We start from the raw sequence: 18,736 nt of genomic DNA on the forward strand, positions 1-18,736 counted from the left end.
CATTAATTTCCGCGGTTTCTTCCCTGACGTAATCGTTCTATTGATGAAGCATTTCCAAAAGCCTCACAAATGTATGAAGCATTATAATAGCACGATAAGAGTGTAACATCAAGAGTTATTTTGCATTATTGTTCATGCTAAAACTTCACAGCAAAGGCCTCTATGGTTATTATTTTGTTTATGATTTTTTCTTTAAAGTTTACTATCTTATCTGTGAAAATTCAATGTAGAGCAGGCAAGTCTTGATATATCTCTCAGTTTTAAAGCTACCGTAAGATGCCACCAGGGGCCGCCACAAGGGAAAGGTTTTAGACTGGACCTGCCCGTATCTAAGAAGTCTGTAGGATAAGGTTATATTTCGAGTGTCGGGCCCAATATTCATGAACCGAGGGGGGATATGACGGCGTGCAACAGTCGGAGCGGCGTCTTTCTCTGCAGAAACTGTCCGGGTCTTGTTGGCGTTATGTCATCTCGTTAGGCTCATCAATCAAGACTCAATTGAAACTTCTTGAATCTGGAGTTGGGTTATTCTTCGTGAGTCTGATTCGACGCTATCCAACGTGGCTTTCCATGGCTTTTTGCTGACTCATAACAACAAGACGGTTCCGATCGCCGAAAACTGATTTAATACTGATCATTTGGACATGTTCCCCTTCGAGTTTACATTTGTTTAGCAACCACAACTAGAATGCGATGGCAGGTGGCAAAAGGAAAGAATACCGTATTTTCTGGACTATAAGTCGCACCTTTTTTCATAGTTTTGGCCGGGGTGCGACTTATACTTATATTTATACTTATACTCCGAAGCAAATTATATGTGATCATATTTGTTATTTTCACACTTGCAACTGCATTTCATACTGCAACTGTTTTTTTCTTCTCTGTTATGCATTTTTTGGTGACTTATAGTCCGGAAAATACGGTATATGAAGATATTTGTTGCGATAAGGGTGTAATGACTAATAAACAGTTCAGCTTTTGTGACCCGAAATCATCTGGAAGTTCTGCTGTGCTCGGTAATTACAAAGAAACCCAAACCCGATCAATCCAGCAGCATTTTAGCGCTTATAGAGGCGAGTGTTTGTTCTGCGTCCGTACCAGTCCTGGCCTCCTCCTCCTTGTTGAGGACGATGAGCAGGTATCGCGGGCTCTCGGGGCAGAAGTACAACATGCCGGTCTGGATGATGGCGGGTATAATGGTCAGCGCCAGCAGCAGAGGCCAGAGGGCGTCCGAGCCCAGCAAGTACTCCAGGCCGAAGACCTGGAACGAACAACGGCAAAACGTGCGTGAGTCGTTTGCACAAAGAGTAATACGAGCGCTGAAAGTTCAAACGAAGCGTCGCACTCGAGCTGCACATGTACCGTATTTTCCGGACTACGTAGTATAAGTCGCACCAGCCAAAAAATGCATAATAGAGAAGAAAAAAACATTAATAAGTCGCATGTGAGTATGAAATGCAGTTGCAAGTGTGAAAATAACAAATAATATCACATATAAGTCGCTCCGGGATGGACTTATTATGAAAAAACAGCATTTTACTCTCACCATGGCCAAAATTATGAAAAAAGGAGCGACTTATAGTCCGAAAAATACAGTACTTTAGATCCGACTTCAAACAGGTTTGATTCCTTTACATATTACACTGCAATAAATATATAATAATAATCTTAACATTAAATGACGAGACATTAAATGATGACTCATTGAACTAAATAAAATGCAGTTAAAGATAAATATATTTAGAATTTTGCTAAATTTATTATAAAAATGATATCACAGAATAGCACATTTTTTAGGTTTAGAATTTCACATCCTGTTTGTAATTGATGACATCACACCAGGAAATTACCCAGCAAACACTGGGCAAAATCTAATGTCAATTTTTTATTTTGACAAATAGAAATATATGAGAGCGACTTTATTTTGTTGAATTCTTTTGTTGTTGAACGTTTAGAGTTTCAAAAAAGTTGTTTGTGTGTAAATTCTGCATAAACTTTGACTGGAATGAATGTCCCTGGTGTGATGTCACCTCCTGTCAGAGTTCATAGATTTCTCCACAAATACCTGCTCGATTGGTGTAAAACTTTAATCTATATTTACAACAGGTATAAATATACCAAATAAAGTCACAATTAGACAATTGTAAAAACCTGTCCTAGAACACCTTGAGACTTGTATTGGAGTATTGCTTTTTTTTTTTTTTTTTTTACAATCTTAACTTTTACAATATGGAAAGAAAAAAATAAGGTCATTCGTCTTCCTAAAATTTAGGGGGAACCATACCAGTGCATACCAGTGCAGCTGGTCATAAATGTAAGTGGGTTTTCATACCTGCGCGACCAGGATGCCTATGACCACGCCCAGCTGATGCAGCGTCCCGAAGGCACCTCTGAGTCTGGTGGGCGAGATCTCACCCACGTACATGGGCGTGAGGCCGGTGCAGAGGCCACAGAACACGCCAATGATCAAACGTCCAACGATGATCATCTCATAGGCTCTGCTCACGCCCGACAGGCCCATCAGACCTGCTCCGATCACGGCCAGGATGTTGGCCAGCAGCATGGACTTCCGCCTGCGACGGGCAGAGGGCGAGAACACGTATCACGGAGCCGAATGTGTAGCATGTTCTAAAGGGTGTGTAGTACTTTTAGAACACGTGTCACGTCGCGTTCTGAAGTCTGTGTAGTACTTTTAAAAGGAAATGTACTTCTCAGAGTAGTTTTCAGACACCAAACTTTCACTCCTACATTTTGTAAAAGTAAACAAAAACTCCTACATTTAGTCCTGCTCTAGCCCTTGTTTAGTCCTTGTATAGTCCTGCTCTAGTCTTTGTTTAGTCCTTGTTTAGTCCTGCTCTAGTCCTTGTTTAGTCCTGCTCTAGTCTTTGTTTAGTCCTTGTTTAGTCCTGCTCTAGTCCTTGTTTAGTCCTGTTCTAGTCCTTGTTTAGTCCTGTTCTAGTCCTTGTTTTAGTCCTGCTCTAGTTCTTGTTTAGTCCTTGTATAGTCCTGCTCTAGTCTTTGTTTAGTCCTTGTTTAGTCCTGTTCTAGTCCTTGTTTTAGTTAGTCCTGCTCTAGTCCTTGTTTAGTCTTTGTTTAGTCCTGCTCTAGTTTTGTTTAGTCCTTGTTTAGTCCTGTTCTAGTCCTTGTTTTAGTCCTGCTCTAGTTCTTGTTTAGTCCTTGTATAGTCCTGCTCTTGTCTTTGTTTAGTCCTTGTTTAGTCCTGTTCTAGTCCTTGTTTTAGTTAGTCCTGCTCTAGTCCTTGTTTAGTCTTTGTTTAGTCCTGCTCTAGTCTTTGTTTAGTCCTTGTTTAGTCCTGTTCTAGTCCTTGTTTACTCCTGTTTAGTCCTAAAGTCCTTGTTTAGTCCTTGTCTTTGTTTAGTCCTTGTTTAGTCCTGCTCTAGTCCTTGTTTAGTCCTGTTCTAGTCCTTGTTTAGTCCTGCTCTAGTCCTTGTTTAGTCCTGTTCTAGTCCTTGTTTTAGTCCTGCTCTAGTCCTTGTTTAGTCCTTGTTTAGTCCTGTTCTAGTCCTTGTTTAGTCCTGCTCTAGTTCGAGTCCTTGTTTAGTCCTGCTCTAGTCCTGTTCTAGTCCTTGTTTAGTCCTTTAGTCCTGCTCTAGTCCTTGTTTAGTCCGGTTCTAGTCCTTGTTTAGTCCTGCTCTAGTCCTGCTTTAGTCCTGTTCTAGGTTTAGTTTTGAGTCCTGGTTTGAGTCCTGTTTCATGTGTTTGACGTGCTTCGTCTCCTCCTTGAGTAATATATTTGACAGCGTAACATTCACTTACGTAAAGATTTTTGTTCCTCTTTTGTGGGAGTGACAAAAGCTTTATGTTGACATGACTTACAGAGTTTAACACGTGTCTCATTTGCACATGTTTAACTCATGCGTAATGCGTGATTCTACAAAGACATATTCACCTGCCAAATTTGTCCACCATGAACCCCACAGAGAAGGAGCCGGCCATCCCCCCGACGCTGAAGATGGCCACGGCGAGGCTCCAGAGAAGAGTGGTGGACCCCGGGCTGAGGGGCGTGCCATTACGCTCGGCCGACACGTTTTGGAAGAACACACGCAATTTCTGTCAAGTCAAAAGAAAATGGATTAAGATTAGTTTTTGTAATTGTTGAAAGCGTATTTGCACTGGAAAAGGGAATAATTGACCAAACGTGCTCGACTTTGAACTTGTATCGTGACAATTTTGGTTGATTTCGAGATCACTTTATATGCCCTGCAGAAGTGGAAAAGGGCTATAGAAATGCAGTGTTAACCTGCGATGATATGTATTTTGTCATGTATTCTGATACATGGTCTAATCAGTGTTTGTTGTGTTTTGTAAATGTCCACCTGAGGGCAGTATTTAGTATCATAATGTCTGATATTTACTGTCAGCGATCCTTTATGCATCATGAGAAAGGACACGGGATCAACACTATATGAAGATAAAGACTCTCCAGTTTTAAATACTTGTGTGTGTGTTGCCTAGGTTCGCCCCACACTCACCCCTCGCTCGCCCCACGCTTGCCCAACACTCGCCCCACGCTTGCCCAACACTCGCACACACGCTCGCCCCACTCATTCCACGCTCGCCCCACGCTTGCCCAACACTCGCCCCCACGCTCGCCCCACACTTGCCCAACACTCGCACACACGCTCGCCCCCCACGCTCGCCCCACATTCACCCCACAATCGCCCCACGCTTGCCCAACACTCGCACACACACTCGCCCCCACGCTCGCCCCACTCATTCCACGCTCGCCCCACGCTTGCCCAACACTCGCACACACTCACCCCCACGCTCGCCCCACACTCACCCCACGCTCGCCCCACACTTGCCCAACACTCGTACACACACTCGCCCCCCACGCTCGCCCCACATTCACCCCACAATCGCCCCACACTTGCCCAACACTCACCCCACGCTTGCCCAACACTCGCACACACACTCACCCCCACGCTTGCCCCACTCACTCCACGGTCGCCCCACACTTGCCCAACACTCGCACACACACTGGCCCCCCACGCTCGCCCCACATTCACCCCACTCGCCCCCCCACGCTCGCCCAACACTCGCCCGACGCTCGCCCAACACTCGCCCGACGCTCGCCCAACACTCACCCCACGCTCGCCCAATACTCGCCCGATGCTCCTCACGCTCGCCCCTGGGCTCACTCCCACAATTGCCCCACGCTCCCCACGCTCGGCCAACACTTGCACACTCTTTCCCCCCCACGCTTGGCCAACACTCGCCCTACACTCGCCCGACGTTCCTCACGCTCGCCCCTTCGCTCGCTCCCACAATCGCCCCAAGCTTGCTCCCACAATCGCCCCACGCTCGCCCCAAGCTCGCACCCACCCTCACCCCACGCTTGCCCAACACTCGCACGCACACTCGCACGCACCCACCCTCACCCCACGCTTGCCCAACACTCGCACGCACACTCGCACGCACTCGCCCCCACGCTCACCCCATGCTTGCCCCCACGCTCGCCCCCATGCTTGCCCCCACGCTCGCACCCCACCCTCGCCCCCCACTCGCCCCACGTTCACCTCCTCTGGGGCGTTGATGACGCCCGTGTTGTAGCCGAACTGCAGAGATCCAATGACGGCGGTGGCCACACAGAACAGAAGATGAAGAGTGACGCTCTGCTTTGGCTGCAGCGTGAAAAAGAGGGCAAATTAGATAAGACAAAAATATGCAATATCCAATAACTATTTAATATTTCAGTAACAATATTGCGTTTTCTTTTTTTGTGTGTGTGTGTGTGTTTTTTCTATTAAGAAAACAATAGCACAGTTGGACATAAAAACAACATAAAACATGACAGAGCTTTGATAAAAGTTAGTTATTTTCTATATTTGTCAGATTTTCAAAGTTCTACCCATTTGTCATTTGATACTGCAATTTGTCAACCTATTTATGTAGAAAGTAGAGCTGCAACAAAATATTTTACAATTTTTAAGTACTTTTTAAAAAAAATTACCAAATGAAGGTTAAAATATGGCAACTGACCGCTTCTAGATTCATGACTGTAATATTGATAAAAGTCATAAATTATCCATGTTTTTGGACATTTTGCTTCAATAACCCAGCTGTTGTAAAAAAAAAAAGGTATTTTTGTACGTTTTAGAGTCTGAACAGTCTAGAAAAAATCAATATAACGGTAATTATTATTATTGTTAAGTCGGCTGGTCACAATTGGTCGATTAAGTCGTTGCGGCTCTGATAAAAGTCGAGGCGACTCAACTGTAACGTGACGCATTTATGCAAAACGAGGCTAATTTCAGAACGGCAATCAAACCCACAAACTCCTCCGACTCATCTCTCGCGATGCGCCGTCGATTTCGACGTTGTGATGAACTCTCGCGGCATGTTTTTCGGCCCCGGTAACACAAACGTTGTGCCCGTGCCAGCGCCCCCTTTTCCTCCGCATGAATGGCCCGTTCCTGCTCCATTCACAAAGCGCCTGTTGTTTACTCTCAGGCCCCCGGTAATTACACACAATGAGCCATTCTCCATCCGGCCCTGGATCTCAGCTTTGTGCGTTCTCCTTCTGCGTTACGACAATGCCCACGGTTTGGCTTCATCTTTAGACAGTTAGCGGGGTTTTTAGTTCAAGTGCAGTTGTAGGCAGACAATTCACTCACTAAATCACCTTTAAACACATTTAGTCGGACAAAAATGTGATTCTGAGTGTATATATTAAATGTTTTTGGCCTTGTCGACACAGAGGCCTTAGAAGAACAGGTATAATCGAGCAAATTAAGACAGGAACTCATAAGAAAAGTAATTGTATTTCAGTTAAAGGGGTTAGTGCAGTATATGGAACAGAAGCCTTTTTACGCTGGAATTATTGAACACCCCAATCCTCTCGTTAAAAGAGAAGAATTGTGAAAGAGACCATAGATACTACTTAAAGGACAGAAGACGTCGAACAACAATAAAGCAAGTGTGCAAAACTATGGAACAAACTCAACTCAAGAAATCAAGCAACGTCCAAACGCGACACAATTCAAAAGAAAAGTCAAGAAAATAATTCTCAAATGTAAATGTGAGAAATCAACTTGCTGCTTTTCCTCTTCTACTTCTACTGTGTATTTTGTTCACTTTTGTATATATACTTTTTACTGGATGTATGACTAATTGTACGTGCATCTATGGGCATGTTCGAAATGAAAAAAATAAAGCTAAATAAATTAAGTTAATTAAATGAATTAAAAAGTTAAATAAATTAAATAAAAAGTTAAATAAATTGGAGGTATAAAGCATCATTTTTGTAAACTATAGAATTCTGGAATTATCTATTTTTGGTTTTGCTTTTTCTACATATGTTGAGTTTCATGTTGTGGAACTGCTGACGTTAAGTGTTTTTCTTTGAATTCTTGTGCTTTAAAATATAATATGGTTAGACATGTTGTGTACATCTTTGTCAGGCTGGAAATGACCAAATAATCTAAACTAAAGTAAATCTACTGTGGCAAGATTAGCTGCTGCTCTGGGTTACATCAGCTGCTGTGTAAAGTATCTCTTAATTTTCCCCAAAAACTTGTCAAAAAAGTAAATATTGTTGTTGTTTTTAAAAAGATTTTCTCGCTCAAAGTTTTAGTTTGTTTTAGAAAGGACAATCGTAGCATGAGAGGGAGAGAGGGTTTAGACATTCAGCAAACGGCCGAAGCCAGGAATCAAACCTGCAGACGCTGCGGTGGCTGCAACTACAGATGTGCTACGCCTTAAACCACTGCACCACAAAGAGTTTAAAAGTTCAATGGAGGCTAAGCAGCACAGCTTTTAGTTTTTCATCCAAAAGAGCACGTTTCACTAGCAAGGACCACGCCACAACAATGGAATATGAAAGAATGTTTATTGATAATAGTGATGAAGGATCGATGATGGATCGATGATGGATGGATGGATGGTGGATTGATGGTGGATGGATGGTGGATCGCTGCTGCATCAATGGTGGATCGATGATGGAACGATGATGGATGGATGGATGGTGGATTGATGGTGGATGGATGGTGGATCGCTGCTGCATCAATGGTGGATCGATGATGGAACGCCGATGGATCGATGATGGATGGACGGTGGATCGATGGGGGATGGATGGTGGATCGATGGTGGATGGATGGGGGATTGATGGTGAATCGATGATGGGTGGATGGATGGTGGATGGATGGTGGATGGATGGATGGATGGTGGATGGATGGATGGTGGATGGATGGTGGATGGTGGATGGATGGATGGTGGATGGATGGGGGATTGATGCTGAATCGATGATGGATGGATGGTGGATGGATGGATGGATGGTGGATGGATGGGGGATGGATGGATGGATGGTGGATGGATGGGGGATTGATGGTGAATCGATGATGGATGGATGGTGGATGGATGGATGGATGGATGGTGGATGGATGGTGGATGGATGGTGGATCGATGGGGGATCGATGGGGGATCGATGAGACATGGGGTGGCAGGGTGGGGTCGAGAGAGCAGAGATAAGAGATGCTGGGATTGACCTGCATAAATAGGGCTTCAGGGTAATTAGAGGTGTGGTTAAAGAGTGGAGGCGTGGTCCTGCTCCCGAACCTCAGTTAACGATTAACATCGTCAACTACATTTAAAGCAGAAAATTATTATATATTATTATAAGATTTCAAAACAGAAAATCTTTAGTTCCCACTGACATGTGACACCTTGAGCCTGTGGGGTTTCTTCTCTGAGACGTTTGTCCAGTTTGCAGCGTGACACCTTGAGCCTGTGGGGTTTTCATCTCAGACGTTTGTCCAGTTTGCAGCGTGACACCTTGAGCCTGTGGGGTTTTCATCTCAGACGTTTGTCCAGTTTGCAGCGTGACACCTTGAGCCTGTGGGGTTTTCATCTCTGAGACGTTTGTCCAGTTTGCAGCGTGACACCTTGAGCCTGTGGGGTTTTCATCTCAGACGTTTGTCCAGTTTGCAGCGTAACACAATGAGCCTGTGAGGTTTTAGCTGAGACGTTTCACCAGTTAAGCTGAAGGAAACCCTGGAGTTAATAACACTAAATCCTTTTGTGAACTTTTTGCCTGCTGCTTTTGGAATTAGAAGTGGGTTTAACTCATAATAACTCGAGTTGCAGCTGATGCTCCCTCTAGTGGCCGACGAGTCAAACTACCGTATCTATTGAACGTTTGAGACTTTTTTGGTGCTGCCCAGTGTTCTAGTGGTTAAGTCACAGCACATATGCCAGGCTCCACGTGCTGCCGGCCGCACTGTCCTGTCCATGAAGCCTACGGGCCAAACAATCTGCAAAAGAATCTGCAAAAGTACAAAGTATGCCCGAAATCGAGCGTCCAAACCCTCACTAACTCGTCCTCTCATTATTACTAATTAGCAGTGGTAAAATTGAACATAGTCGCCGTCAACGAGCCCGTGTGAAGCGCTTTACAAGAAGATGCTGTCGAAGCGGCATTTTTTTATCATTCTTTTACTCAGCTCATATTCACAGTTAAGAGAATGAGTCGATTCACTTCTCTTTTCCCCCCTCGACTCAGCGGGACGGTCCGTTCGAGCTGTGTTTGGAGGCTTTTTAATCTGTTTTCTGAGCGATTGCGCGTCAGTGTCCGTGACGGTGAACGACCAGACACTTTCTGTTATCCACCTGCTCTGGAAGACAACAGGCGTCAATTCATACTGATAATTTTTTGGCGTTTTAATTCTTTTGTGAAACTCTACAATCCTCTCGATCATGGTATTTAAGCGTCTAAACGTTATCATCACAGCTTTACTGCCGCCCTCAAACCCGTCCGAACGTCTAGAATGTGGGTCAAAGAAGCCGTACCTCCCCCTGCGATCCCTGAACACCGCGATCGTTAAACTGTTTATTATCAATAACGCGTACTGCACGTTGCCCCTCAAACACTGCAGTCTGTCCCTGAGGTTGGGGTTTTTAGGATTATTACAGTCCTGGAATAGTCCGTACATCGCCGGTTTAGTAACGATTCTATGCTCGAGAGTTTTCCCTCTCACGCTGCGTCCGTTGACGTTATCCGCGGCTAAGAACAGTCTGTCTCTCGGTCGGGCCTCGCGATACAGCTCGTCTCCTTTGTCCAACACTAAGTTCAAATCTGCCGTGGCGAGCGTTGCGTTTTCGTGCAGGAACGCCAGAAACACCACAGAATTGGCCGTGCACTGCGTGTTCCCGCTTGCGTATTTAGCCGAAGCCTGAGAATGAGACGCTCGCACCGACACCTCCTCTTGTGTTTGTCCACCGTGAGCCGGGACGTGCCTCGCCTTTGTTACCTGTCTCTGACCACTTGGATCATCAGCTGGTACTTCGATCGGGGCTGGGGCTGGGGCTGGGGCTGGAGCTGGGGCTGGAGCTGGAGCTGGGGCTGGGGCTGGGGCTGGGGCTGGGGCTGCTGGTGTTGCGGGTTCATCTTGCGTGTCCATCTTCTGCCACCAGTGAGAAGCGGCCGGTTTTGGCGGTATGTTGTTTTTAGGATGACGAGCGAAGAAGTAAACAGTAGTAGTAGTTGTAGTTGTAGTTGTAGTTGTAGTTGTAGTTGTAGTTGTAGTTGATGTGTTGCTTTAAAATGGCTTGTTGTTGTTGTTGTTGTTGTTTTATGGCGGTTGGCTATATGGCGATTGGTTGGTCAACTGAAAAGGTGCATTTACCGTCTCCTTCTGTAGTACGTCTTCAAAGTCTTCAAAGAGTAAATATCAAAGTGAAACGAGCGAATCGCTTTGTGACATGATGATGATGACGTTGTCACAAATCGCCAACATTCCACCACATCAAAGTAATTCCGTTTAAAGAAAGAAGTCTAAAGAATAAAGCTGTACGGCGGAAGCACCGAACATCAAAGAAGGAGAGGACGATGAAGAAGAGTCAGCCCTGGAATGAAGCCGGTCGGACTCTGGAAACTTGAAGTCGAAAGAATAAAGTCTGACGGTAATGCAACACTTGGATGCCAATAAAACAACAACATTCCGTTTATCGTAGGGTTTTTGTTGTTTTGTTGTTGTAGAAAAAGGGGGTGGGGGGTGAGGGGGGGAATAAAGTCTGGCGGTAATGTAACGGAGGAGAGTGGATCGGTGGTCTGGACGCCGAGGAGGAGCAGTCTTTTCTGGCTGCACGTGCCCGGAAACGTAAAAAGTCCCTTAGCTCGTCCGAGGGTTCTGGGAATGAGCAGCAGGATGAGGCTGAAGCTATTGATATCCGGGGTGAGAGCAGAGACTGTAAGGTGATCATAAAGCTTGCACAGGATAGTGCATCCTTTAAGGAGTGGAATTCAGTGGCATTGTCAAAGAGCCTAACTGTAGCTGTGGGAGTGATCAAGAGTGCGAGTGTCCTTAGAGATGGCTCGCTGCTGGTCGTGTGCAAGGATGCGGCTCAGCAACGGAAGGCGATTGGAACTAAACGTCTGGGTGGAAAGGACATTCTTGTGTCTGATGCTGAAAGAAACACGGTCAGAGGAGTTATCGTAGATGTCCCTACGGCGACGTCTGTGGATCAAGTTAAGGAGAATTTGACTGGAGCTAAGGTGGTGGACGCTAGGCGGTTGAAGGTGACCCGGTCTGGGGTAAGATATGACAGCTTGTCGGTAATGGTAACACTTGAAGGGAGGTGCCTGCCTAGTAAGGTGTCCATTGGGCACATGTGCTATAGCGTTAGGCCATATGTTCCGCCGCCCCTGCGTTGCTTTAAGTGCCAGCGCTTTGGGCATATTGCAGCGGTCTGTAGAGGGAGGCAAAGATGTGGTAAATGTGCAGATCACGAGTATGGGAAGTGTGACGTGGGAGCAAAACTGAAGTGCTGTAACTGTGGGGAAGATGCAGTCAAGAAAGTTTTAAGTAACAAGTTTAGAGTAAATACAGAGAGAGGAGCCAGTGATGCTCCCAGCCAGGGCGAAATGAGAAAGGCCAGCGTGGCTCCCAAGAAGTGTGAAGGTTTCAAGAGTGGAGGTCCCAAGTGTGCATTCTGTAGGCTTTAATATTTCCACTGATGTCGCTGCTTGGTAGCTGTGCGTCTACGAGACTGGGCGAGGACAGGAGACCACCCCCACCCCCATCTCGTCACTCTGATCACTCTGACTCCCCACAAGCAGACCCCCATCACTCCGACTCCCATTTAGCGCCTTTAGCCTGTTTTCTATATCTGCCCAATCAAGCTCCTTTGTTCCAAGGAATCTCCCTGCAGCTTTAGCAATGATCCTGATCCTTTCAGTTCTGCTTTGAGTCTGAGCAGCACATTTTACAACATCCACCATAAAGAGTACAAAATCCTCTCTATCCACAACCAGGGTATTCTCATTAATTCTGGAACCTGCACACTTGGGACCTCCACTCTTGAAACCTTCACACTTCTTGGGAGCCACGCTGGCCTTTCTCATTTCGCCCTGGTTGGGAGCAGCGCTGGCTCCTCTCTCTGTATTTACTCTAAACTCGTTACTTGAAACTTTCTTGACTGCATCTGCATAGGATATACCTTGAGAGACCTTTATTTTATGCACCTCAGCAGCTCTTTTGCTAAACCTGCATCCCCCATAGGCAGAGCTATGTTCTTCCCCACAGTTACAGCACTTCAGTTTTGCTCCCACGTCACACTTCCCATACTCGTGATCTCCTGCACATTTACCACACCTTTGCCTCCCTCTACAGACCGCTGCAATATGCCCAAAGCGCTGGCACTTAAAGCAACGCAGGGGCGGTGGAACATATGGCCTAACGTCATGGCACATGAACCCAATGAACACCTTACTAGGCAGGCACCTCCCTTCAAGTGTTACCATTACCGACAAGCTGTCACATCTTACCCCAGACCGGGTCACCTTCAACCGCCTAGCGTCCACCACCGTAGCTCCAGTCAAATTCTCCTTAACTTCATCCACAGACGTCACCGTAGGGACACCTACGATAACTCCTCTGACCCTGTTTCTTTCAGCATCAGACACAAGAATGTCCTTTCCACCCAGACGTTTAGTTCCAATCGCCTTCCGTTGCTGAGCCGCGTCCTTGCACACGACCAGCAGCGAGCCATCTCTAAGGACACTCGCACTCTTGATCACTCCCACAGCTACAGTTAGGCTCTTTGACAATGCCACTGAATTCCACTCCTTAAAGGATGCACTATCCTGTGCAAGCTTTATGATCACCTTGCAGTCTCTGATCTCACCCCGGATATCAATAGCTTCAGCCTCATCCTGCTGCTCATTCCCAGAACCCTCGGACGAGCTAAGGGACTTTTTACGTTTCCGGGCACGTGCAGGCAGAAAAGGCTGCTCCTCCACGCCGTCCAGAACGTCTTCGACCACCGATCCACTCTCCTCCGCCATCTCCCGTCTGGGTAAACGTTGGTCTCTGAAACAACAACAACTATTCTAGTCACAAAGACATATCATGACCTCATGGGCTTTGTAACACCAAAGCAATGGATGGAGTACTTTTACGGACTACGACAGAGTCTGAGGACTGCGAAAAGTCTGAGGAATAAAGTCTGGCGGTAATGCAACAATTCGATGCCAACCGCCATAAAACAACAACAACAACAACAACAACTTGGTTACCAGCCGCCATAAAACACCAAAGAAGAAGACAGAGAAAAAGTGTAAAGAATGAAGTGTAAAGAATAAAGTTGATGGCGGTAAATGCACCAGCCGCCATTAAAAACAACAACAATGGCAACGGTGCATTTACCGCCTCCTACTGTAGTTGTACGTCTTCAAAGTATTAGTAGTTTTTGCGCTATACAGTAAATAAAAAAAAATACAGTAGGTGGCGGTAAATGCACCTTTTAATTTGGCTTCCAACACATTAAGATAAGATAAGATAAGCTATTCCTTTATTGTCCCACATGGGGAAATGTCATTGATGCAACGCAGGTAGCTACAGAGGCAGATACAGAAGAAAAGAACAGATCACTTATAGGAAGTTTGAAAACCACTCAGTAGAAGATCTCCTATAAACAAAAACTCCCATAGACAAAACCTCCCATTTCCCAACAAGGGATGGAGGGGAAAAATAATAAAGATAAAAATAAATACATAAATACATAAATATTAAAGACAACAACAACAGCTTTCTCTCTCCTTTTTCAGGCTCTCTTTCTCTGTCGTTCTCTCCTTACTTATTATTATTATTTTTGACGGTATAGCGTCATATAAGAAATAGAATAAGAAAAGTAAAGAAACAAGAAAAACGAGAACAAGAAAGATACAGAGATATGAGATATGGCCATGCATTACACAGTCACCCGCATAAAAAAGTAGAAAAGAGAAAAAGTGTTCTCATGTATACACAGCTTGAAAATACCTTTTATTATTTGTGTTTTTAACTGACAGTGCCATTATTAAATAAAAAATAATACACCTTTCTCTTTGTAGAAGCCTGACAATGTGTTTTAAACGTCTCAAAGTACAATATAAATAATAGTTTGACAAGTCGACCACTACAGCAGTTGTTACTTGTAAATGTACTTTTAAATGATGAAAAGTAGAGTTGGAAACAGAACCACGGCGTTTATTCGTGAGATAGTGAGTCGTTATCAAGCTGTGACTGAACCTTTTGTCCAAGTGGAGCGTCAAATACCAACTCGGAACTCGATGTTATTCTGACGTTGAGTTTTGTCATAAAATGTATCCAGATTTATCAGTGTGATTTAAAGTTGACTGGCAGCAAACGCCTTTATCACCAGATGACGAGATCCTTTTGTTATGTGTGTGAATGTTTGGCCCGGAGGCACTGAAATGTCTGCTGCTGCTGCTGCTGCTGCTGCTGCTGCTGCTGCTCGGTGATGGTGAGACAGTATTTATTGTGCAGGTATTGAATAAAGGCGTGTCCCCGTGCTGTATGAACCTGTCCACAGACACGTGTCACGAGCTCAGGCCTAAACACAAAGCACAACGTGGAACGGACCGTGTTTAAGGCTCACGTTGAACGGGATTTAAAGCACTTTACGGTCTAATAAACTGACAGTTCTGGAGCGTTTGTGTCAATTGAGACTTCACTTATTCATAGTTTTTGTAGTTTTGTCCTTGAGCAATATTTTTACCTCGAGTTTGTGAGAGTTTGTCACGAGATTGTGACTGATACATGGACAATGGAGAAGAGTACATTTGGACTAAACGATGAATTCATATTTTTTTAATTTTTTATTTTTTATTATATTATTATTTGTAATTTTTTGTTTTTATTTTTTTTTAACTATGTTCATATTAATAATCATAATAGTAATTAAAAATATATATATATTTTTCCTCTGGTCATTTTCTGTGTTCTGTTTTGTGTTTGAAATTTGGAAAAATAATTATTTTTAAATAAAATTACTTTGAGAGATGGGAGATAGTATGCCATATTTTTTTCTTAATTTTAATCATTTTGTTCCTACAGTCGTTAGTCTTTTCAATGTAAATTAGAGCAGGGAAATCTGGCCTAAAATGTATTTTATCATTATTTGAGGTGTCAAGATTATTAAGTTAAATCGTGATTATTCAAGTCACAATATAATCGTAAAAAACTAAAACAACAATCGTGACCATTTTAGAAGCAAAATTAAGTCTTTTTAGTTCAATAAAATAGACCTAAATGTAAATTTAAAAAAAATATCTGGCTGTTTTTTGTCACATTTAACTATATTATGTCTTTCAGAAAGTTCACTTTTGCAAAGCCGTTCACAAACTTGAGGAACAGTGACATTTCAGACGACGGGAATGATAGAAACTTAAAGATTTCACTGTTGTTTAGTCTCAAATAATTATGACTAATTGTTGAATCGTGATGTGTTTTTCCTCTAAAATCTCTCAGTTTTGACATCATGACATCCCGCGTTATGATACAAAAGAACATATCACTGATCATGAACCGGACACAGTGCTTAAAGACGGCGAGTATGGTAACTGAGGATAACTAAGTGCTAGTCGCTCCTCAGTCTTTCTCAATCATCGGTAAATGTGTTTTAAGTCCCTGCAGAGCCTCCACGGCCGGCGCTAATGCCACTTTAGGCATATCTCAATCTCCGTCTGCCTCATTTTGCAACTTCGAGGAAAATTTACATCCAAATTCCAAATTGCCCCAAAAGCAAACAACAATACATCACCACGCACGATACATCATCACGCAAGATACATCATGATACACCGTCACGCACGATACACCATCACGCACGATAGACCACCACGCACGATACATCATCACGCACGATACACCATCACGCACGATACACCATCACGCACGATACACCATCACGCACGATACATCATCACGCACGATACACCATCACACACGATACACCATCACGCACGATACACCATCACGCACGATACATCATCACGCACGATACATCATCACGCACAATACACCATCACACACGATACACCATCACGCACGATACACCATCACGCACGATACATCATCACGCACGATACACCATCATACACGATACACCATCACGCACGATACACCATCACACACGATACACCATCACGCACGATACATCATCACGCACGATACATCATCACGCACGATACATCATCACGCACGATACACCATCACGCACGATACACCATCACGCACGATACATCATCACGCACGATACACCATCACACACGATACACCATCACGCACGATACACCATCGCACACGATACATCATCGCGCACGATACACCATCACGCACGATACACCATCACGCACGATACATCATCACGCATGATACATCATCAAGCACGATACACCATCACGCACGATACACCATCACGCACAATACATCATCATGCACGATACATCATGATACACCATCACGCACGATACATCACCACGCACGATACATCATCACGCACGATACATCATGATACACCGTCACGCACGATACACCATCACGCACGATACACCATCACGCACGATACACCATCACGCACGATACATCATCACGCACGATACATCATGATACACCATCACGCACGATACACCATCACGCACGATACACCATCACGCACGATACACCATCACGCACGATACACCACCACACACGATACACCATCACGCACGATACATCATCACACATGATACACCATCACGCACGATGCATCATCACACATGATACACCATCACGCACGATGCATCATCACACATGATACACCATCACGCACGATGCATCATCACACATGATACACCATCACGCACGATGCATCATCACACATGATACACCATCACGCACGATGCATCATCACACATGATACACCATCACGCACGATACATCATCACGCACGATACACCGTCACGCACAATGCATCATCACACATGATACACCATCACGCAAGATGCATCATCACACATGATACACCATCATGCACGATACACCATCACGCACGGTACATCATGCACGATACACCATCACACACGATACACCATCACGCACGGTACATCATGCACAATACACCATCACACACGATACACCATCACGCACGATACACCATCACACACGATACATCACCGCATATCTCAATCTCCGTCTGCCTCATTTTGCAACTTCGAGGAAAATTTACATCCAAATTCCAAATTGCCCCAAAAGCAAACAACAATACATCACCACGCACGATACATCATCACGCAAGATACATCATGATACACCGTCACGCACGATACACCATCACGCACGATAGACCACCACGCACGATACATCATCACGCACGATACACCATCACGCACGATACACCATCACGCACGATACACCATCACGCACGATACATCATCACGCACGATACACCATCACACACGATACACCATCACGCACGATACACCATCACACACGATACACCATCACGCACGATACATCATCACGCACGATACATCATCACGCACAATACACCATCACACACGATACACCATCACGCACGATACACCATCACGCACGATACATCATCACGCACGATACACCATCACGCACGATACACCATCACGCACGATACACCATCACACACGATACACCATCACGCACGATACATCATCACGCACGATACATCATCACGCACGATACATCATCACGCACGATACACCATCACGCACGATACACCATCACGCACGATACATCATCACGCACGATACACCATCACACACGATACACCATCACGCACGATACACCATCGCACACGATACATCATCGCGCACGATACACCATCACGCACGATACACCATCACGCACGATACATCATCACGCATGATACATCATCAAGCACGATACACCATCACGCACGATACACCATCACGCACAATACATCATCACGCACGATACATCATGATACACCATCACGCACGATACATCACCACGCACGATACATCATCACGCACGATACATCATGATACACCGTCACGCACGATACACCATCACGCACGATACACCATCACGCACGATACACCATCACGCACGATACATCATCACGCACGATACATCATGATACACCATCACGCACGATACACCATCACGCACGATACACCATCACGCACGATACACCATCACGCACGATACACCACCACACACGATACACCATCACGCACGATACATCATCACACATGATACACCATCACGCACGATGCATCATCACACATGATACACCATCACGCACGATGCATCATCACACATGATACACCATCACGCACGATGCATCATCACACATGATACACCATCACGCACGATGCATCATCACACATGATACACCATCACGCACGATGCATCATCACACATGATACACCATCACGCAAGATGCATCATCACAC

General features: G+C 44.9%; 1 protein-coding gene across 1 annotated transcript in view; it reads right to left on the reverse strand.

The window, feature by feature from the left end:
* The window catches only part of slc2a3b (solute carrier family 2 member 3b), a 28,712-nt gene that overhangs the window by 6,043 nt on the left and 3,933 nt on the right, over positions 1–18,736 (reverse strand). Inside the window, exons 2-5 of the mRNA XM_072460951.1 lie at positions 5,541–5,645; positions 3,911–4,071; positions 2,333–2,573; positions 1,099–1,261 (exon numbers count right to left, since the gene is read on the reverse strand). Of these exons, the coding sequence (XP_072317052.1) occupies positions 1,099–1,261; positions 2,333–2,573; positions 3,911–4,071; positions 5,541–5,645 (670 nt within the window). The remainder of the gene's footprint in view (positions 1–1,098; positions 1,262–2,332; positions 2,574–3,910; positions 4,072–5,540; positions 5,646–18,736) is intronic.

This window comes from Eucyclogobius newberryi, unplaced genomic scaffold, assembly GCF_026437365.1.
Source record: "Eucyclogobius newberryi isolate DKJ021-1_F unplaced genomic scaffold, fEucNew1.0.hap1 SCAF_3, whole genome shotgun sequence".
NCBI classification, from domain to species: domain Eukaryota; kingdom Metazoa; phylum Chordata; class Actinopteri; order Gobiiformes; family Gobiidae; genus Eucyclogobius; species Eucyclogobius newberryi.